The sequence below is a fragment of the Panulirus ornatus genome, chromosome 37 (genome assembly GCF_036320965.1).
Source record: "Panulirus ornatus isolate Po-2019 chromosome 37, ASM3632096v1, whole genome shotgun sequence".
NCBI lineage: Eukaryota > Metazoa > Arthropoda > Malacostraca > Decapoda > Palinuridae > Panulirus > Panulirus ornatus.
Window position 1 is genome coordinate 30938275 of NC_092260.1, and position 23783 is coordinate 30962057.

General features: G+C 38.6%; 1 protein-coding gene across 3 annotated transcripts in view; it reads left to right on the forward strand.

Annotated features, from left to right (window-relative positions):
• The window catches only part of LOC139760684 (peptidylglycine alpha-hydroxylating monooxygenase-like), a 43514-nt gene that overhangs the window by 14187 nt on the left and 5544 nt on the right, over positions 1-23783 (forward strand). The window contains exons 2-9 of one of the 3 annotated variants that reach the window (XM_071684229.1): positions 2396-2453; positions 5528-5685; positions 7334-7466; positions 7817-7865; positions 8791-8936; positions 9579-9718; positions 10711-10760; positions 15458-15762. In XM_071684229.1, coding sequence (XP_071540330.1) covers positions 2396-2453; positions 5528-5685; positions 7334-7466; positions 7817-7865; positions 8791-8936; positions 9579-9718; positions 10711-10760; positions 15458-15665 — 942 coding nt within the window. In that variant the 3' untranslated portion in view covers positions 15666-15762. Of the gene's footprint in view, positions 1-2395; positions 2454-5527; positions 5723-7333; positions 7467-7816; positions 7866-8790; positions 8937-9578; positions 9719-10710; positions 10761-15457; positions 15772-23783 lie in introns of those variants that run through there. The other 2 variants (XM_071684231.1, XM_071684230.1) reach the window with 2 other exon arrangements.

A 23783-nucleotide genomic window follows, 5' to 3' on the forward strand; every position in this document is an offset into this window, starting at 1 on the left:
TTGATCGAGTAAGTAACGTAAGTGTAAGAGAGATGTGTGGAAATAAAAAGAGCGTGGTTGAGAGAGCAGAAGAGGGTGTTTTGAAATGGTTTGGGCACATGGAGAGAATGAGTGAGGAAAGATTGACCAAGAGGATATATGTGTCGGAGGTGGAGGGAACGAGGAGAAGTGGGAGACCAAATTGGAGGTGGAAAGATGGAGTGAAGAAGATTTTGTGTGATCGGGGCCTGAACATGCAGGAGGGTGAAAGGAGGGCAAGGAATAGAGTGAATTGGATCGATGTGGTATACCGGGGTTGACGTGCTGTCAGTGGATTGAATCAGGGCATGTGAAGCGTCTGGGGTAAACCATGGAAAGCTGAGTAGGTATGTATATTTGCGTGTGTGGACGTGTATGTATATACATGTGTATGGGGGTGGGTTGGGCCATTTCTTTCGTCTGTTTCCTTGCGCTACCTCGCAAACGCGGGAGACAGCGACAAAGCAAAAAAAAAAAAAATATATATATATATATATATATATATTGGAAAGGATCACAATTGAGCGTGTGATCAAGTATACCCTAAGAGTCCACGGGGAAATGAAACGCGATAAGTTCCCAAGTGCACTTTCGTGTAATAATCATATCATCAAGGTAGACATAAGAAAGAAATATAACAGTCAGTTGATATACAACGAAGAGACGTAGCTAGGACGCCATTTGGTAAACAAGTGACTACCCAAAGGGAGGTCGGGTGCGTTCAAGTCTGGCAACAAGCGCATCATAAACTTATTATTTGGACAAGATGGGGAACTGTTTACAAATTCTATCAACTATAAAGCCATCCAATTTGTATAGACTTTCACTAATATTGATATAACAATTCTTCGTGTATCTATTAGTAGAAGATTTAGTAATATTTCTCGTGGTACAGGAGTTAAAATTAATAACTGAGATTGCATTACTCCAGTCAGTACGATGATCATAATTCTTAACATGATTAAACAAGGCGTTTGATTCTTGTCCTGTTCTTCTTCTATATCTCTGTTGCTTAAGTCTGGTGAGTTCCTGATTCAGATAGTCTTTACGTATTTGCAATCCAGTGTTTATTGATGATGAATTTGAGAAGATATATTCTATTGGATCCAAGTTAAAGTATCCTAAATATATCATTAATAAATCCCTTAAGCTGGCAATGAAATAATTTTACAGAGTTGAATCTAAACCTCCCCTTGACACCAAGAACCTTTTAGTTCTCCCTTTTGATAGTAATTTTACTTTACTTCCCATGTTGCTTAAATCCATTAATGTAAATGTTGCCTTCAGCAACAACAATATTAAAGCAACTTTAAAAATCATTATATTTTCTCCTCAGTCACTACGTCCATACGAAGCACGAGAAGAAAAAGAATTTCACTCACGTATCAGATTTTTATCTAGGACAGAGTAAGTGCAAGAGATGATTTATCGTAGCTATGTGAGGGACCCCGCTGACAGCCATTATGACAGTGTGACAAGATTGCCTCAGATAGTCTCCCTCTTCCCACCTCCCAGCCCATCCATCCGTAGGAGACGTGGTGTCGGGAGCCCTCATCTTGTTAGGAGTGCAATGAGTACGTGTGCTTGTCTAATGGTCCTTGTGTGTTTGTATGTGAGCATTTCTGCTGGTTTTTGTTTGCCTTTATGTACAATTGTATCTGCTGGCGCTATTTGTGTGTGTCTCAGTGCTGAAGGAAATCGATGAATGCGCGTTGTCTTGTATGGATGCATGTGAGTGTGGGTGCAGCACATACCCTACATGCCATGCGTGCTTTCGTTCGTTGTAAGGAAATGATATTTTTACTCTTAGTTACAATGAAGCCCTGAATATCCCACTAAGTTTTTGTGTCCTGTCTTGTGGTAGCTTGTTACTTCCTCGCTTGTACTAACTTGTTCCAAGCTCACATACACAGTAAGATTCTTCGCTTTTATGTTTTCTCGCACGCCGATCTGCGCATGTATCTTAAAAGATGAAAGGTTGTCTGGTTGTCTGGACCATGGAGGGAGGTTGTAGAATGTCAGTGTGATTGTGTCCCTACAGGTTGTACCTCCACCCGTCACTGAGTGCTCACTATCACCACTACTAAAATTACCTCCCGCTCCATTTAGTATGTCATATGTCTATCTGTCCATTATCCTGCTAATTATATTTTTATAGTTATGAAGCACACACACACACACACACACACACACACACACACACACACACACACACACACACACACATACTCTCTCTCTCTCTCTCTCTCTCTCTCTCTCTCTCTCTCTCTCTCTCTCTCTCTCTCTCTCTCTCTCTCACTAAAACAAAGAAGAATAAAAAGAATTATTTCTGATGCTGTCGTATAATCTTTGTAACATTTGGCTTTTCCTTCTGCAGGTCGACACGTACTTCTGCACCCCCATCAGGGTAGACCCTACACAGGAGTACTACATCAGTAAGTGCAACATATCACGCAATTATGTAAACTTAATTCATAACACCATAACGCTACTATCTTAGATCTTTACAAATTCTGCAGACCTTAGTTCATTATTTCAGCAAGTTTACAGAACTATGATACATCATGAATTCTGCAGAACTATGATACATCATGAATTCTTCAGAACTAAAGCAATTGTTTAAATTAAGAAAGACTAGAGCGAGACCTTAGTCCCATGGATGCAGTGCATCGCTGCTGGTCACCCGCAGACGGCAACGTTCCTCATGCTGGCCTCTCTCCGGTTATTCAGTGAGAGGTATATACATCTGGTACCAACTTCTGATTGTACATGACTGTATTGTTAGAAATTGAACGCTTTCAATGGTACTTTATATAATGAGGAAAAAGATCTGGACTCTTGCGGGTCCTTTGGAGGACTGTTGGAAAATATTCAGTTCATGCTCTTCAAGTATTACCTTCTATTTGTGTGACTCTCGTGGCCTCGTGATTTCATTCCTTGAACAATCTGCAGCACGAAGCGTTTCTAAGTTTAGAATGTGATGGCTGAGACGATGACGTTGATAGTACCTGAGCATCCCAAGACTCGGTTCTGTTTGTACCAACGGCGTCGGTGACCGTAGGGTTCCCGATGGCAATTGGCAGAAAGATAGTCGAGGGTTTTCAAACTGCGGTTTTGTTAGTATTGTTGTTGTGGATGGAGGAAGCATGATTATTCATCCTGTAATGAATGTATTTCCAAATTCCATAAATATTTTACTGTGCAACACTGATGACGCGTCGTTCAAACTTTCTTTGTCTCGATGGATTAAGGAAGCTTTAGCAGCTCCGGAGTCAGTACTGATGCTGCTGATATAATGCGCTCCCCACAGCCATGTTTTCTTGTACACTATAAAGTCTAAGAGTACATAGATACCCAGGGATGCCTGTATTGTCTATATGCGAAACGTTGTAGGTAATGTAAAAGGGAAAGATAATATCAAATGGGAGGGAAAACCTCTTACGAGAGGGAGAGGGGTAGCAGTACGTCTTGTTGAAGATGATATCAGAAAGCAGTGGACCATCGAAAGGAGTACGAGATAACGACCCACGGACATTGGAAGGAGGCTGGAGGTATGGGTCAGTATGATGATCAGTAATACACTATTATAGTCCTAGAATGTATTTCCTTGAAGGAATCTAAACAAAGCTTGGGACGAACCTTCTGGGTGTTGAAGCATCGTACCATGTGATGAATATTATGGTTCTTGAAAAAGTTGTATAGTTTATGACAAAGTAGGAACTTGCTGTTTAGAGAACTCAGTCTTTTGAAGAGGAACTGTGATAAGGAACGAAGAAATGCAGCTACTAGGAATGGTTATGGTCGGTCTAGAATATTGATGTAGGAAGACTATAGTGATTATAAAATTGCGGACCTTTTATTTATTTTTCTTTTTTTTCTTTTTTTGTTCGACAAAAGCTCCTTTCAGAAGAATCAAGTGCAAGTCAACGTTTCTGCAGTATGTCGAGGCTGTGAAGTGGCGAATGAGGATGAACTGTATTTACAAGAAGATGGTCGAGGGCCAGATGGGTACATTGATGTGACTAGTCGAGGTCATCCAATTTTTTAAGTTTGAAGGCTCTAGTCATGCACAAAAGTCTTCGCCAAGACCAGGCTTTAAGTTACCAATGAATAGAAGCTGAAAAGATAAGGAAGGAGAGAGAAACTAGAGAGATAAAAGGCTGAAAATGGTTGGGCTAATGCTGATGATTGGATACATTTCCTGCAGGAAATTGATGGAAGCTTGTTGTCAGGGTAATCAGAATACTACAGTCATGAAATTTAAAGACGGATGCAAGGAGAGAACTGGCGGGAAGATGCTGTTCAGGGAATGTCTTCCTGCTAATAATTGACTGGACCAGATGCTGATTTTTTGAGATTTCCCCTCTTACTGTGTTAAGAAACTGCTATGGTGAGGTCAATACGAGTAAAATTTATAAGATTTGGCATTGTTATGTTGAAATTATTCAGTTAATGAGTGGAAACATGTTTCTGTTTTTTTCTTCTTTCCCTCCCCCTTTCGCGCTGTTGATAGATCTTTGGTGTCATGTGATATATTCCGTGTGCCTCGTGGCTTGGGTAACGCTCCCGGTGTCACATTGGCTTGCTTGCGCATTTTAGTCTTTTGGTGGGTAGACACCCATTCATTTTCTATGAAGTATATTGAGGAAAGAATATATACTTCCAGGATGGCTGGTCTGACAGATGAAGTATACTGGTAGAATTTGGAAAAGTTAACTGGTGAGTTCTTAGGAAGTTGATGAGTAGAACTTGCGAAGGTAATATCGGGCAGTTGTATCGTAATATCGTATGGTGTATCGTATGGAATGGTGTCGTTTTAGTTTGTCATCATGTTTGTCTGACCTTGTCATCTTCATATCCACCTGTGATGTCTGTTTCTCACTTGAACAAGTCCAGTCCTTGATGCCACGAGTCAGTCCTTGATGTTTCAGTCGGACCTTAACACAGGTTTATCTTCGACGCGTTCCTTGTGTCTTTGCCACTTTCCTCGGTGTGTCCTGGACGCGTTCACCCTGGCATCGATACCTCTTGTATACAAAAGCATTACTTCATGCTCTTCATAGGAGAAAAATTTCTATCACGGCAAAAACTCGACAAAACCGGAAGATCGTTTTTTACAGAAAAACCTGCTTGATAACCAGGCACTGCTCAGTTACGATACTCTCCAGAACTGATTGATATTCAACGCAATAGTTTGTAAATGGAAACCAAATTATTGGTCGTGCCTTCTATCAAACTGAACTTTGCTTTTATGCAAATAATTTTTGTTAGTATTAAGATATTTTTCAATCATCTTTATTCTTATTGTAAATCTTTTACTGACGATATGAAGGTTACAATGGATACATTATACTGAACTACTTTATTTGTTAAAGTGAATGCAAAATTATCTTTTTATGTTCCACTGATGTCATTCCGAGGTGAGAATGAATTAGTTTGCTCATGTGTTGCTTGTAACCTCTCACCCCTTTCCCTTACACAATGCTGAGCCTGGTCGGTTCTTCCACAGCGGCCTTCCAGCCCAACGGGAGCATGGAAACTGCTCACCACATGCTGATTTATGGGTGCGAGACGCCTGGCAGTGACGAGGAGGTGTGGAACTGTGGCGAAATGGCCCTGGCCCAGCCAGGGATCACCACCGCTCCTGTCTGCGGCTCCGGCTCACAGGTCACTTCACGTCATTGGCTTAAGTTTGTACAGAGAGGTAGTTACTCCCAGACAATAGCAGAGGTATGGTTATAAGAAAAGTATGGTTGAGAAAGTTGAAAAGAGATATATGGAGAGAATGAGTGAAGACACTATGCCCAAACTCTAAAATATGCTCAAACACCAACACACAATCATACTCATGCACGTTTTCGAACTCCGACGCACATATACGGATGTTGACACATACACTTGAACACCAGTCCGTGTTAGTGCGCGCGCACAGACACTCACACGCATCAGAATAAGAAGATGGAACGAATTAGGTATGAAAGAAACAAAGCCGATAAGTACGAAGAGCACCCAAGACTATTTCACAAAATCATAAGGGACAAATTCAATAATCATTAGGTAGGAAAAGGGACTCAGAAGGAAGAGATAGTGATGCAGACGAGGAAATATGTGAGGAGTTAAATATGACCTTTGAAAGTGTGTTCACACTCGAGGACTGGAGGTCCCATTGCCATTAACCTGGGAAGGGAAAGATACAGTGAGATACTGAAGTTAATCCGGTGGAGGTGATGACACTTTCGAGGAAGCTAGACCCATGTGACCTAGGTGTATGAAAGATGGAGAAATTTTACCGATCACACCGTCAGGTAACTAAGATCATGAAGAATACAACGTGTGAACCTTAACTCCCAGTTACGCGTCAGATTCAAGCGTGAATGGCGATTTCCTTAGGGAACTCACATCGATGAGTCAGGAAAATCTGAATTTTGCATAGATTCAGCAATGTGTATGGTTAAGAATAACTTTTTCCTATTCTGCTTGAATATGATGAAGTAGTTTCCCTGAACGACTTAGTCTGTGTCAAATTTTATGACATTTGGCTCCCCCTCCTCCCCATGCCTGTGGTCGAGGCTGTATGGTGTCCTTCATGATGAGAATATTTTTGAACTTAACATTTCAGCTCCTTGCATATATGTACAAAACCCTTTCCAAGTTTTCCTCTGGATCTTATAGCTTGATCAGCTGCTTATTAATTGAGAGTTTACTCCTGATAGATATATGGAATAGTTCTGGATCATCTACTTGTCCACATTATTCTTTTCAATTTACTTATCCTTACCCTACTACACTCATTTCTTGCTGACTTATGGCCACCTTTTGAATGCTGGCTCCTTTTAGTGCTGCCAATTTCTCCTCCACAGTACTTCCCTCAGATGTTTTATTTTTTGACATGGTAATGGACCATAATTCTCTTTTTTCTAACATTCCCATTTATTTGCAGATAAAGAAGCACATATTCTGACTCCTTTATAGATTTCAGAAACTGCCAATGACTCGTATAGTCTTCAGTAAATCTATTGACCAGTATTTCCTCCTCCCCCACCCTAACCTTTATGACCAGAATATGGTCTCGTTTGCCCAGCTATTAGTTTTGGAGCTATCCACTTGTCACCTTTGCTTCATCAACTCATTTCTGGCAACATGCATAGATCCTGAATACTGTCCACTTTGTTCAATTTTCTGTCAAACAAACCATATACTTCATAACAGTTTATGCCACCCTTTCTATAGTTTTGCTAGTGTGTTCACTTTTCGTTTGCTTGATGAACTGTTTTCATACCTGTGTATAATTGTCCCTTTCTCTGTATAACTGCAGGTGATCTATGCCTGGGCCAAGGATGCTCCAAAATTGGTGCTGCCTGAGGGAGTAGCCTTCAGAGTAGGAGGCAACACTCCCATCCAGTACATCGTGTTACAGGTCCATTATTCTTCAGTTGAGAAATTCAAAGGTAGGCCATCAATATGTAGCAGTACTGAAGCGACTAGCTTTCAATTACTTAACACTGAAGTCTCGAATCTTACAAGAGGATTAATGTTTCGTTCTTGTGTTAACTGCAGGTATTTTTTGCTAACAAATATCAGAAGCTCTTACGTAGCTCAGTGATCTTGATGACATTTCATGTGAACTAACATCTCAAATTTTACTACATAACACCGATATTATACGCTAATAGGTGATATTCGTATGTAAAGTGTGGTACATTTTAAGAGAACATTATATGATGTTTTGTGCCTGGCTTGGAAGAGGACTTTTGTCCGTAACCAGAAGTTTCAACATAACATCCATACTTCTCCACAGATGGGTCCACAGATGAATCTGGAGTGTTCCTGTATTACACCGAGACACCGTGAGTAGATGACGTGTTCGTTTACAATCCAGAATTTTGACTCGATTGACTGAGCATCTACCTGTAATCAGTTAGGAGTTCATTTTATGTATTAAGTTCTAAATATTCTTTATGAATCAGGTTCTTCATTTGTTATTAAAAATTTTCTGAAACAAACCAGAGGAATGAATAGCTGATTTGTGCTGATTTGGAAAGAATAGGCTTGTGTTTAGATTTCTTTTATTAAGTGAATTTGTCAGTAAGGTGAAACTTGAAAAGATAGAAGCGAGAACTAGAGTGCTGAGAGGTAAATGGAAGTTTAACAATTATAGGAGAGATAAAAAGCTAAAGGATATTGTGAATGAACAGGAAGAATATTTACAAACAGTTTCATCAGTAATACTTGCAGGGGCAAGATAGGGTACCTCAGAAAGGAGACTCTTAAAGTAATACATGGATATTAGGAGAGAGCTTATGTGATGGTAAGAGAGTAGGCTTAGGAAAGATAGCGTAGTGGAGTTTAATCTGTATCTAATGAAGAGCAGGTAAACTGCTTGATCCTTCGATATGATAGAATAGTGAATGTGGAGTCAATTTGAAAATGACTGAAGAAACTAATTAGGAAAATGAAGAGGGAGCAAAGGAAGATAAAGGAAGAAATGTGCATTTGCTGTCATCCTGGTGTGCCACAGTACCGGAATATGCTATGTCCTGAATTACGTTGTTATAGATTCTCTATAATGGGAAACAGTATATTGAAAGTCGGTATAGAGGTTATTGACAGGGTAGTGTGCATTACAAGTTCATTAATAGATTTATCTACATTCTCTGTTAGCACCTATATTTAGGTTACAATTGTCAGGAAATTGAATGGTAATCACAGTCAAGATTTTACTGTTTTTAGGACTGATTATGAATGTTAGAAACATGACTTTTTGTGGTACAGGCAGCCTAAGTCAGCAGGGGTCTTACTGCTGGGTACTGGCGGTCGTATCAATCCTCACAGTGTGGAGTACATGGAGTCTGCCTGCACCATCGATGAGGACAAGACCATCCACCCCTTCGCCTTCCGCACGCACACACATGCCCTTGGTGAGCCCATTCAGATACACACTTGTTATACCCTTTCAGGTTAAATCAGAACTGCCTTACGTTTGTAGAGGTACACAATGATTTTCAAAGTATTCCCATAAATGGTTGATAGGAATGAAGAGATGAAAGAAATCTTAGTGAAAATAGTGCCGTTCATAACTGGGATACAGTATACTAGAGAATAATGGTGATAGAGAATTACGTGGATATGTGAATAACATCATATATTTTTTTGACTGGCAACTGTTTCCAGAGATCTTGATACAATAGCCATTGTTAGACTATGACTTTGTGGATATAAGAGTGAAAGGAGGGGTAAGATACAAAAGTGATGAATTTTTTGATAGTGGATTAAGAGCTGGTCATGCAATAAAGAGTACACGCGCGGAGTGTGCTAAAAAGATGGCTTAGAAAATGGAAAAGGCAATGTTTAAGGGGACGCTAATATGAGCTTTAACAGTTGACATGAAAGAGATCCTGCATCAGACACTCAGTTAGATATTGGGAGATGCTATATTATGTGTTTACGAATCATTTTGCTGAAGTTAAAGGAGTGTCAAAAGAAAATTATGTTTAGCGTTGGCTTTTGTTATTTAAGAAATGATATGGAGGGAATCCACAACAGCTGTCCGACTCTTACAGGTCGTGTTGTGTCAGGATACAAGGTAACGCGTCAAGGCTATGTGGACAACTGGCAATTGATTGGTAAGAAAGACCCACAGTTGCCCCAGATGTTCTACCCTGTTGAGAATGATCTCGTTTTTCACAAAGGCGATACTGTGGTAAGTGTTATGAATGTTGCTCTCATGAATGTGTACAGAAGATAATTGAGTTAATTATCTTATTTGATAAGTTATAGACCAAGGACTGGTGACACTAATACAAAGGACTGATGACGCTAGTTGTATGGTTTTATGAAACTTACATAAAGCCATATGGTGTGAACTCATTACCTCAGTTTAGAATATTGAAAACTTCCTCAAAACATCTAAGATATATAAATTTAGGCGCATAAAAGTCATTTAACTAACTAGTCTTATTTTTGATGTATACAGGATACAGACTGACCACTTATGATGGAATATCTGAAGAATTCCTCCAAAGATACAACATCTAGTTTCATGGTATTATCTGAGGTTTATATTCGAAATCTCATGTGATGGCTTTAGCTATATTCTTTTATCTTTTCTAAGTATTCTATTTTTCTTAAACTTCATTTTTCCGAATCTTAAAGTAATATAGCTATATGTCTATTCCATACCTCCCCAGTACAGTATCAGCGTGTACATATAATTTAGACGCGGTATAGGTTTTGAAACTGTGGAAAGATGGCCCTAAATATCTGCTGATTATCAGTATGTTAGTCATTTTAAAGTGTAAACAGACTCCTCTTGTTTGAGGTTACACTGCGATTGAGAAGTTACTTTTGGTGAGGTTGTACCGCCTACTAGTAGACGAAACAGAATTCAAAAAAAGTTCTTGCTTTAAAGGCGTTCATCCTGTCCCTGCTACTGAGTTTAGTTCACCCTTGGAACGGCAAAAGCTCCTAGGAAAATGGATGCTGGGGAAACTTCAGGACGCTTTCAGAACCTTTCGAATGGGGGTCCTTGTGTAATTATAAGTAAATGAATAGATAACCATTTATTTATGTTGACCCATAAATATTCTCTTTATTTAATGGTTTATAGAACAATCATAACACACATTGGTTATGAACCATAATTTTACACATGTTGTGACATTTATAGTGAAGAAGCCATTTTCCCTGGTTCAGGCTGCGCGTTGCACTATGGAGAGCAAGCGAGACCGTACCACCAGGATTGGGTAAGTGTTACGTCACAGGCCTTCAGCACTGCTTTGTTAATGCATCTTAAATGTTGTTCAGTTGGTTGACCTGTGGTGGTGACATATTTTCAGTGTTTCATAAGACAGTTTCTCATGATATATTCTATATTACTTTTATGTGTGAATAATCAAATGTAAATTGTATATCATTTGATATTCAAAGTCCCCAAACTTCTGCATCTTGTAAGTGCTCTCTCTCTCTCTCTCTCTCTCTCTCTCTCTCTCTCTCTCTCTCTCTCTCTCTGCATGATGCATGAATTTGTAGTACTTGACTTTTTGCTTTCATTGCACCCTCACAATATGTTAGTGTATCTGCATTATCTTTAATACATCTGCATTATATTTAATATATCTGCATTATATTTAATACATCTGTATTATATTTGAAGAAAATCCATTTTTACACTTCATATTACGAAGGTTGCATATAATACTGTTCTTTTTGAACAGTGACCATAAGCTCATAATTTATGTCGGCAATGAGATATTGTTTGCGAGCGATGACCACATTCACATGTAATGAAATGTCTACAGAAGAGCTAAAATGCTGAATAAGATGAATTCTGACTTTAGAAGATGAATCCATGATAACGTCCTGTGGACATACAGAAGAGTTAGTGTATCCATCATGCTGCCTCCTCCTTGGGCAGATGCCAGCAATCACCACCTGATACTTGTTGCCTGACTTTTGATATACGGGTTACGAGGGACTTGTAGTGTTCTCCAGACATACTCTTTTGGATTAGACACACTGTGTCTTTCAAAAACTTTTATGACATTGGTTAGATTGTTAATGTGCCATGCATATACTGTAATATTTATATGAAATGTTAATGGTTTACTGATAAAGATTGAAGAATAATAAGGAAGATAAGGTAACTTTAAATATTGATAAAGACTGAAGAATAATAAGGAAGATAAGGTAACTTTAAATATTGATAAAGATTGAAGAATGATAAGTAAGATAGGTAACTTTAAATATTGATAAAGATTGAAGAATAATAAGGAAGATAAGGTAACTAAATACTGATAAAGAATGAAGAATAATAAGATAAGGTAACTTTAAATATTGATAAAGGTTGAGGAATAATAAGGAAGATAAGGTAACTTTAAATATTGATAAAGATTGAAGAATAATAAGGAAGATAAGGTAACTAAATACTGATAAAGAATGAAGAATGATAAGGAAGATAAGGTAACTTTAAATATTGATAAAGGTTGAGGAATAATAAGGAAGATAAGGTAACTTTAAATATTGATAGAGATTGAAGAATAATAAGGAAGATAATGTAACTTTAAATATTGATAAAGAGTGAAGAATAATAAGGAAGATAAGGTAACTTTAAATATTGATAAAGATTGAAGAATAATAAGGAAGATAGGTAACTTTAAATATTGATAGAGATTGAAGCATAATAAGGAAGATAAGGTAACTTTAGATATTGATAGAGATTGAAGAATAATAAGGAAGATAAGGTAACTTTAAATATTGATAAAGATTGAATAAGGATAAGGAAAATAAGGTAACTTTAGCTATTAATTGATAGTGGATACTCACTGACGTCTACGTGCTTTTCAACCATTAGGTTCTGTGTAAAATGTAAGCATGCAGATCTTAGCACAGTTTATGAAATACATTTGAATTCAGTGAAAGGAGATTCGTGGGTGAAAGAGCTGTGCCATGGGGACAGCAATACTCCATTTTTCCACCATGCGTTCGGAGTGACGTGTGTGTAGTCTGAGGACAACAACACAGTAACCCACGTGTATTAAAGTAGGAAAGATCTATTATGAGAACGCCGCTAAGAATAATCTTGCTAATGTAATACTTTAAACATTTACATAGAAAATTAAGGTTTTAGCAAATAGAAATAACAGACTGTAGCAAGGCTATAAGATATTTGAAAAGAACGAGAATAGATAAGAATATAGATTTTTTTATCAGTGTTTTAACGAAAGGAAGATGATGTGATTTAGTAGTATTAAAAGTACGAGGAAAAATTGTGTTACGGGAGAGGAGGATGGTAGACTGCTGTATAAGCCGTAGTATATATGTAGCATACAGGAAAATATTTGAAGAGTTGTTGAATTTTAACAAATGCTGGAAAATCAAATACTGTCAACACTTTGGGCACTAGATCAAAGCAACTTTGAAGACATGAATTATGAAGAAGCTAAAGCAATTATGAAAGGCCACGCACTTCATAGTACGTAAAGTAGATAAACTGGTTAAGAGATGCTGAGGGAAGGGCCTGTGCACAAACTTATTTATTCATTTCGCGGGGGTAGTAGTCCTTAGAAATGGATGTCTACAGTGATTACACCGTAGTACAAAGGTAGAAACTTTCAATATGATTAAAAAACGATATATGATATTACGCTGGAAGGTGTTGATGGAAAGATATACAGTACAGTGATAACTTTGAAAACTAGAAAGATGACAGGAAGTAGAGATATGAGCAACCTAGATTTCCAGTGAGACATAGTTTTAAGAAACAGACATCAACTTTGATAGCTAAGAAAATGCTAGACAAGAAAGAGACTTCACAGCTTTGCTAATAGAGGTAGTGAAGGGTTTTGCATAGGTTTGACTTTTAGCAACGAACAAGGTATCAAGTTGGGAATGAGGGAATACATACAAGGTTATAACAGTTCTACATCTAGAGGAGTAATAATGTACGTAAACTGAAAGGGTGTTCCATTGAACACTTGTGCCTCCTGTACTGCAGAAAACTTATTGGTAGTAGTATAAGAGTATGTAAGAAATAATTGGTAAATATCAATAAAATCTCTACTAAGCTCCTTGGGGAAAATAGAGCTTCATTTAAATTTGAGCCTGGATGATTACAATTATTCATAAGGGGCATGAGAAGAATCCAGACCATTACTAAGTTATGGTTCTTATGACATTCAGTTTATGAAATGCAAAGAAAAACCTGTGTAAAATTTGTAGAGAGAGCCTTCGAATTTAAGTCCAGGGAAATCATCCTTGCTCTTTACAATTCTTGAATATTGTGTTCAGTTTTAGTCTCCCTACCTAAAAAAAGATAACTGAGAGGACAGATTAAGCGACTTGAATCTATTCAGCTTAAAGAGGAAACAGTTGCAAGGTGATCTGATAAAGGTATTCAAAATGATCAAAGGTTTTGATAATCTTGATCTATCAAGTTACTTAGGACTTGATTTGTCTGATTCATTCGTAGTAATGTATACAAACTCATGGGCAAATGTTTTACCTCGAATGAGGCGAAGTACTTTATATTTAACAGGCTTGTTAACATATGGCATAGAGTGGATGATGCAGTATTATAGATACATTTGATGATAAACTTGATAAATACTTCAATCCACAAATTACATTATTTGCACCTCAATAGTCATACGACAATTTGCAGGTTATTCTCTTTAAATTATTTGTCTACCTTCTAACTTTTACCATAGTATTTTGTGAGCTGATATCTTCTGCTGTCACAAACAGATTCCAAAGGACGCAATGGTCTGTTGCTGTTTGATTTTCTTTGTATCCCTTTGTAAGTGTACAGTTTGTTGCATTTGGCCTGACTCCAGGGGGTCTGGTCTCATGAATTTTCCTCAAAAGAGTGATACTGTTGACAACGGACTGACAACAGAAGGTTGGCTGGCTGGAAGGATAGACAGATTGACAAATAGATGCATCGATATAGGGACGGGCCAATGGACAGTTGTGAGAAATAAATCAATCCCTGTCATGCTATACGGGTGACACACAAATATGGAAGAGATTAGAATTAGGATTTTGCTGAATGCTAACAAAATTTTGCTGTTGGTCGAGCACAGAAACTGAATGACATTGTAAGAGTCTTGATGGATATTTATGAGGAGGAAACAGAAGTGATTTGCCACAAAAGTGATATTTTGAAGGGGGATATAGAGTGTGAGGTATGGTCATATGGCAAGGAAAGGACATACGTAAGGATTTCAGATACTTGGAGAAAATATGAGTACGTCTGATGTAGTAAGAAAGTCTAATAATTAACTGAATTTCTAAGAGAACAAACGATGAAGTGAGTTGTGAGTAGAACAAACGATGAAGTGAGTTGTGAGTAGAACAAACGATGAAGTGAGTTGTGAGTAGAGTTTCTTGCAGGTAAGGATCACTTTTTAGATTCCTGTGTAATCACAAACACTGAAGCTTTATTACGACTTGAATGATCATAACTGTCTTGCATGTAAAGGGCCTCTGATGGATATGTTTTTATTTCTTTCAAGAAGAGTCTATTGCTGGTTCTCTCATTTCACAAGAACAATAGCACCTTTTAGATTCAGCAGGCATCTAAAAATCTGGTTTTTGTAGATTATACTGGATAATTATCATTGGTTAGCTGTAGCTTAACAGGTTTGCATGATTAGCCCAACGCTTGACGCTGGCCTGAAAATAGTGCTCATATTGCAGAGCGTCTAAAAGCGGGCCATCCTTGACAGGCCTTGCCCTTTGCTGCTAAGATCTTGTTGAAGAAAGAAAAAGAATTGTACTCTAGAGAGTTCCTTCTTTGCTGTAATTGTATTTCTACATTAGTTAAGCTCCTTGCGATGGTTGTAAAGTGCTAGTAATGGCTGTACTAACCCTTTATCCCATCTCCCTTGTATCATTCCATGTAGGGAAGCTTATATCCTCCCCTCCAACTACTTCCTTCCAGCTCCACGAATGAGGATGAGATGTGTAACTTCTATATGATGTATTGGACTGAAGGCCCAGTCATGAAGAAAAAGACCTGCTTCTCCCTTGGACCACCCTTTTATTACTGGACCCGTGTTGGCCTCAACAACGTACCTGACAGGGACGCTTCATCTCTGCCTGTTGGTACTTCGGCTAAGGATCAGGGCATCAATTCACACCAAATGTAGAGGATGGTATCTTTCAATTCACCCCTCTATGTATAGTAACAGAAATTATTGAAGGAAGCTAGGCTACTACGTTATATATATATATATATATATATATATATATATATATATATATATATATAATATATATATATATATATATATATATATATATAATGTATATATATATATATATATATATATATATATATATATATATATATATATATATATATATATATATATCCCTGGGGATAGGGGAGAAAGAATACTTCCCACGTATTCCCTGCGTGTCGTAGAAGGCAACTAAAAGGGGAGGGAGCGGGGGGCTGGAAATCCTCCCCTCTCATTTTTTTTTTTTTTTTATTTTCCAAAAGAAGGAACAGAGAAGGGGCCAGGTGAGAATATTCCCTCAAAGGCCCAGTTCTCTGTTCTTAACGCTACCTCGCTAACGCGGGAAATGGCGAATAGTTTGAAAAAGAAAAAAAAAAAAAAAATATATATATATATATATATATATATATATATATATATATATATATATATATATATATATATATATCTTTCAAACTATTCGCCATTTCCCGCATTAGCGAGGTAGCGTTAAGAACAGAGGACTGAGCCTTTTTTGGAATATCCTCACCTGGCCCCCTCTGTTCCTTCTTTTGGAAAATTAAAAAAAAAAAGAGAGGGGGGGGGGGGATTTCCAGCCCCCCGCTCCCTCCCCTTTTAGTCGCCTTCTACGAAACGCAGGGAATACGTGGGAAGTATTCTTTCTCCCCTATCCCCAGGGATATATATATATATATATATATATATATATATATATATATATATATATATAGATAGATAGATAGATAGATATATATGAAGTTGAAATCGCACTTCAGTAAGAGTTCATACAGTTTTATTTAACATGTAATTTTTCTATAAATGTGGCACGACATGTTTTGTGGGGACAGTCCACCTCATCAGGTGCCAGTACTTAATAAAGTTATTCAAATCCCACATCACACTTGATTCCCGCGTTCCAACACCAGTCTTAATAGACCAAGCACTGTCTGCTTGGTGTTAGGATTTAAATAACTTTGTAAAGTACTGGCACCTGATGAGGTGGACTGTTCCCACAAAACATGTCGTGCCACATGTACAGAAAAATTATATGTTAGATGAAATTGTATAATCTCCTACTGAAGTGTGATTTCAACTTCATATTATCATCACGGACAAATGTGATCATATATATATATATATATATATATTTAAACAAAACTAATGTAATGTAGCTGATGCCTGTTTTGGTATGATAGTATAATACATTTTGTTAGGCCATGAAATACAAGTACAATATATGGAGTGTAAAGAACAGTACGGCTGCCATTGGTTAATGTTATCATTGACTTACTGTGAATAGACATTCAGCTGCATAACTCATTTCATGAGGACTATATTTTTTTCTTAAACAACTGATACTCTATAGGTCACATAGAAAACCTTCTAATGATAGAATGCATTTGCTTAAATGCTAAGTGATTGATTGTCTGAGTGAGAGTACATAAATAATAATATTTACAATGTTTTGTTTAAGACCTTTTTCATTTCACACCTACTGATATTAACGCATGTTATAATATGGTAGTTCGACTTCCTTTGCCATGTGTAAGGGAAAGATGAGATGTAAAACTTTTATAGGATTCACTGAGTGGATGTAGGCCCTACAGATATGCTGAAGGGAAAAAGATTCCTCATGTGGAGGTATACTAAAGTGATGTCGGAGGACTGATCACTGCCAAACACCTTCCAGATGAGAAAAAGTTATGTCTTGTAAAACAGTGGTTAATGTCTTTAATGGAAAACGAGTAAAACATTAGACTGTTTCTCATAAGATTGGTACAGAGATATACAGTTTTTCAGTTTTTAGAATGTAGCATAATGTACCTCAGAGTAATGGTGAAATTACGTAAATTACAAAGTGCAAAATTTTGCAGAGACAGGTGGGAACATTGATTGTTATTAACAAAGTAGACGGCAGATACTTGGTGTGAAGACAGTGTCAAGGAATTAGCTGGATGTGAAACTTCAGATGGTACGCTAAAGAATATGAACTACAGAGTACATCGATTCTATTTGTATGAATTTTTTGGAATTCGTCTTACCTCACAAATGAAAAAAATAGATCTACTATTGGGGGGGGGGCAGAAAATATTACATAATGACTGAATAAAGCAAGTTAAGAATATCCTAGTAGGAAAAATATGGAATTGCAGCAAGTTCTAGTTTTTCAGTGGCACACACTATGTGTTTCTCCATTTATGACAGTGATGAGTGGTAGTGGTGACTGTGATAGTGAAAACGATGGTTAGCCCCTTAATGATAGTGGCAAGTTTGATGTGAGCTTCCTGCCTAACTTCTAAAGGGGATGGGATGCAAGCCCAACTCCCTGACGCGTGTTTGACGTGAGCACAATTTATTGAAGGGTGGGGTGGGGGAGTAACTTGAGCTAACCTGTAGAGTCTGACCCATGCCTCTCTCGAGTGTATGTGACCCGAACGTAACTCAGAGGGAGAGAGAGGGATCGAAGCTACCTCTGAGGGAGGAGGGGTGGGGGGTGGGGGAAGTTCTAAGCATGACTTCCTAGATATTTGTGACCGAGACTTACGTCAGCTGTGGAGGATAGAGTGAAATGAGCATGTGGCAAGGGTAAAGGGTAACGAAAGAACAGCGCCTGGAGGAGAGGGGATGGCGATTGCACCCAACCGGAGGATGATTAGGTGATGAGTGTAGAACAACGGAGAGAAGAGTGATATGTACACAAGACTCACAACTATCACTGAGGAGCAGGAACAGTGGGTCAAGTTTGAAGTCAGATAACTCCTGGTGGGAGCAACCCAATATAAATTGCGAGGAAAGGGATGACCTAAATGTAACTCCTGGTGCAAGGGATGACCTAAATGTAACTCGTGGGCATGGGGTGACCTAAATGTAACTCCAGGGGCAAGGGTTGACTTAAATGTAACTCCTGGGGCAAGGGGTGATCCAAGTATGACTCTGGGAGGAGGGAGGTACCCAGTTCTAACCTATGGGGGAGACGGGCCGCCAACAGGCAAAGGCCCGTGTTGGAGCAAGCACAGGTCCGATAATCTTAAAAAAGAAAAAAAGAATATTGGGGGAGAGGTTGATGCAAACATGACCCCAGGGGGGGAGGGTGTGACCAAGTGTAACGTTTGGTAATGGGTGACCCAAGATTGACCATGACCCAAGTATAACTCCAAAGAGGAGTGTTGACCTGAACATAAGACCTGAAGGGAGGAGGTGGGGGGTGACCTGAGCATAATTCTTGAGATATTATTGTATGATTCGGATGCAGTGCTGATGGGGTCTATGAATATCGCTTAGGAAGTCGGTCAGTAATTACTGTCTGTATATTGATGTATACATAGTTATGAGACCTACATCTCGTACGAGGTCGTGTATCATGAATGTATAATTAATCGCCACAAGAAAGGACTGAATGGCATGAACTAGATATGAGTGCTTGAGAAACTTCAGTGATGCAGCAAACAACTGTTATAGAGAGTAAAACAAATAACAAGAGGCTTCTTGAGTATGTATGGCTAATGTTTGTTTGTTCTCACAAGATTCTTGTACCAGTCGGTTATTCTGCACGTTGGGTTGAGATCGGTTGTTAAGCTGGATTTTTTTGTTCAGTGGCAGAGTTGTGGTCTATTGTCACAGGAATCATGAGTTAGTCTTACTGGGGTCTTACCTTATGAACTTTAAATTGTTTGTATTCACGTAATTTCGCTGGGCCAGGAATGAGTTGGTAGAGTCAGGTTAGATGTGCTTTTGTCATTTTCAAGAAAAATGTTGCATAAACGAGTTGGATTTGGTAAATTATTGCCAACCAATGATTATAAAGAAGAGAAAAAAAGTTCACGATTTACCTAAAGTAGATTATTGAAACTGTTTATTGGGTCAAGAAAAGCCGTGAGTGAGCATACCACAACATGAGATATGTAAGTAGATGTGTATTTTCTAAAATGCACAAAGCCTCGTATTTTCCTCTTTAGTTTCATTCTCCGATACTTTCACAGGAGAAGGAGTAAAGGCCTCCATATGTATAAATATTTAATAAAAAGTAGTGATGTAATAATTCGATGTTCATCAATGCACTACTTATTCCTTCTTAGCTATGAAAAAACACACTCTTTCTTCCCAACCAGATCACTACCGCTTTCTCTCCACCGGGGCACAACCAACCCTATCTTCACCAGAGCTGTACCTCCTTCTCTCCACCAGGGCACTTCCTCCCCTGTTTACTGAAATATTACCTCCTATTTCCACCTCCCGCTCTCCACCAGAACACTACTTCACAACAGTGTTCACCATAATACGCTTTCCTCCTCTCCACCAGATTTCTATCTGTCCGTCTCCACAAAGGTATTACATTTTCCTTTATACCCGAGAATGACCCTTCCTTCTACCTCAGAACTTCCCCTACATCCTTCTTGGAACAGTTGCTTCATCAACCCAAGAAATATCTGTCCATTCCCTCGAGAGCAGCCCGCTACATACCTGAGAATTTTGTCTCCATTCACTTGAGAACTGCCCAGTCATGCACCTGTCTAACATCCACCTCAGAGCATCCTCTCTGAATTTTTCATCCATCTAACTTCCTCCATCTAACCTGAGAACATCCCTCCATCTAACCTGAGAGCATCCCTCCATGTAACCTGAGAACATCCCTCCATCTAACCTGAGAACATCCCTCCATCTAACCTGAGAACACCCCTCCATCTAACCTGAGGACATCCCTCCATCTAACCTGAGAACATCCTCCTTCCATATATGATCATCCTACCGCTTCGTAGACTGCCCTCTCCATCCACCATATAATTGCCTGGTAACAAAACCCTCCTTCACGAACCACAGTTTCCTCTCTCTGCATTGCTGGACGCCTCCCCAGTACAGAGCTTCCACACCACATTACACTCCCTACTCTAAAGAATGTATTATTTTCTTCCAGAAAGTCTCTTTGTTACTAGCAGAAAAGTCCTTTCCCCTGCTAGCAGTAGGAAATTCCTCCTCACCACAATGAGTCTCCCCATTCTTAACAACAGAGAGTTATCCCTCTTTCCGAAAATACATCTCCTTATAAGAAACACACTTAAGGCAACTCCTCATCTACAAGAATCCCACCTTGCCCATCAGAGGCCTCCTTCCTCATCTACAAGAATCCCACCTTGCCCATCGGCAGATCCCATTCTTTACACAGAAAAGAAGCGTGTTACGCCCGCAGCCCAGACAGTAAGTAAATGTAGTTCATGTAACTGCCTTTCAGCATGCATATTAAGCCCTTTCTGTACATACATCTTATCATGTAGACGTACTGCAGTGTGGTCAATGTCCCAGAATCTTACTCCTGGTTATATCTTCTCTGTATACAAATGTGCAAGCCAGTCGACAGATTAGAGTAAATCAGTTATCTAATGTGAAGTTACAAGCTACAATGAGAAATTATTTTAGTATTTACTACACAAATATCGCTTTGCATCTTGTTTCATCTTTGATGAAATACTACATATGGAATTGAAGGCACTAGTTGCTTGTCACAAAGTATGTACTCTTGTCATCTATATTATTCCACCTGGTATGACTCAGGGAATTCTATATTATAATGCATTTACAGTGTAATGCCTTTTCGGCATAATACTTTTCAATGTAATGCTTTTACATTGTAATGCTTTGACATTGCATTGATTTAGAGTGTGATGTTTTACATTGTGATGCATTTACATTGTAATGCATTTACACTGTAATGCTTTTAGAGTGATTTTTTGCAATGTAATACTTTTATTGTTATGCTTTTACATTATAGTATTTTTACAGTGTTATGCTTTTGCAGTGCATTGCTTTTAGTGTGATGCTTTTGCAGCGCAATGCTTTTACATCCATTGTTATAGAGGGAACCTAATGGGATCAAGTCGCCTAAAACTACATATTGTCCTCCGACATTTCTGACTCGTCCATCTTCTATTTCTCGTTTTTATGGCCAAGACAAACATTCATACAACTCCTTCAAGACTACTAAACCCCCAAACATACCCGCATTTGGCTAACAGCCACTGACCTCTCTTTCCACACACAACTCAATACACCCAGAACCCTAACCCCCTTTCCCAAACCATTACTCAGTACAGCTCTCTTGGTTCCATATGTTGCCGTGTCCACTCCCAGTTACCTGAAGCATTCCTCTTCCTGCAGGTTCTTCCCATTAAAACTCACACTCAAACTACCCTGTCTTACCCCACTGCTACACCTCATATGCCGTACTTTTGTTCATATCAATTCTCAAGTTTTCGCAATCTCCCACACTCGGATACCAGCTTCTGAATCTTCTCTCTCGAGCTGGCAACTATAAACAGCAACGGACACTCGTCCCAGGGTGCCCCCATCCCCAGCATACTGTGGACCGACCCCTTTCTTCAAGACCCTTGTAGTTAACTCTGTCAGTGAATAGATTAAGCGGCCTTGGTGGCATTACACATCCTTGATGCTGACCCATCTTCACTTGGAACCACTGACTCTCCTCAATTTTTAGATCACAAAAATGCCTAACTCTACTCAATAAAGTTCCTCTGAATGCAGAAGCTTACTTCCCACAACACATTCGTCAACCTTGTCTTAGGCGTTCTCCAGGTCCATTAGTGTCTCATACAAATTCCTCAGCTCTAGATATTTATCACAATCTTTCTAAAGCAGACACCTGGTCTATGCGTCTCTCCCTCTCCTAAAGCCGCCACTCTTTCATACACTTTACAGGTAATATTCAACAGAGTTGTAATTCTTCGAGCATTTACTCTTGTTCCCTTTGTCTTTACATAAGGACACTATACATGCTTTTGCCAGTCCTCAGGCGCCTTGCCTTGGGATGGCCATACTTACACTGAAAAGAGTAACTAACCAATCAGCAACACTATTACACACCTTCCTTGAAAAATTCAACAGCAGTACCATCCACTCCTGCCGCTTTGCCACGCTTCGTCATTCACAAGGTTTTCATCACCTTTCTTCTTTTCGCGGTATACATAGCTATTACTAAAACAACAGCAACAACAAAAAAAAGATCAAGCAAACTAGATGCAATTCATTTCAATTCTGTTCTTAGAATAGCGTTATCAAGATTTTGATCAAGTATTAGTTATTTTTTGGTTTGATTATCATGGTTCTTTTAACTGATATTAACCTAGACCTGTAAAGCATATAGATATTAGCAGCTGAGTCAGTGAGGATCTTTGGGTATTGTTGCGAATGAGGGAGAGTGAGGAGGTGTATGTGGAACCACACATACAATACCGACAAAGCATCATTTTCACTTACAGAAAATGTAGTAAAGGATCAAGTTGATAAACACACAAAATTAAAGGAATCTGAATGGAACTTTTACCCTGTATTGAAGTTTACTACAAAGAAAGCGTTTTCTGCTACGACTAGAGACTTAGGTTTAATTCATATTTCCATTCAGTGGCAGACAAGCAAAGCAATGTCTACGTGCGTCGTTTTAATGGCTACTTTACTGTACAAAATCCTTTCATGTAATGTAATGTTGAAGTCGGTGCCGTCCTTGTGATAATGTAGGGAAAATATATCGTATTCATCATTAATATTACGTCATTGACTTTGACTCACAAGTTTCTTTTTTCTGTTTTTGTATATTTGCCAGACATTATCTGCAGGAGAGGTCGTTGCATTTGTAACAGATTTTGGATCCAGGTAAATGTTCCATTTAGGTATCATCAGGGTTGCTTCCTTATGAATTGCAAGTTGCATTTTCATCACTGAAAAGGATGCTTTGTTGGTCTCTTATCTGTAGTAAATGTTTGATCAAGGCCGGACCTACCCCCTCTCACATCTACTCCCCTCACCCTCGACTAAATGGGACGACACAGACATTTGCTCAACACTATTTCCCATTCCCTTTTGCTGATCTGTTAGTTATAGTATTGATAAAAATGATAAGATTGATTTTCAACTTAACAATTATTAATTTTTTATGATTCTGATACCATAATGAAACAAATTATGTCCAGCATTCAGACCTCAGTCTGTAGGACCGTGTTTGTAAATCCTTAAAAATGC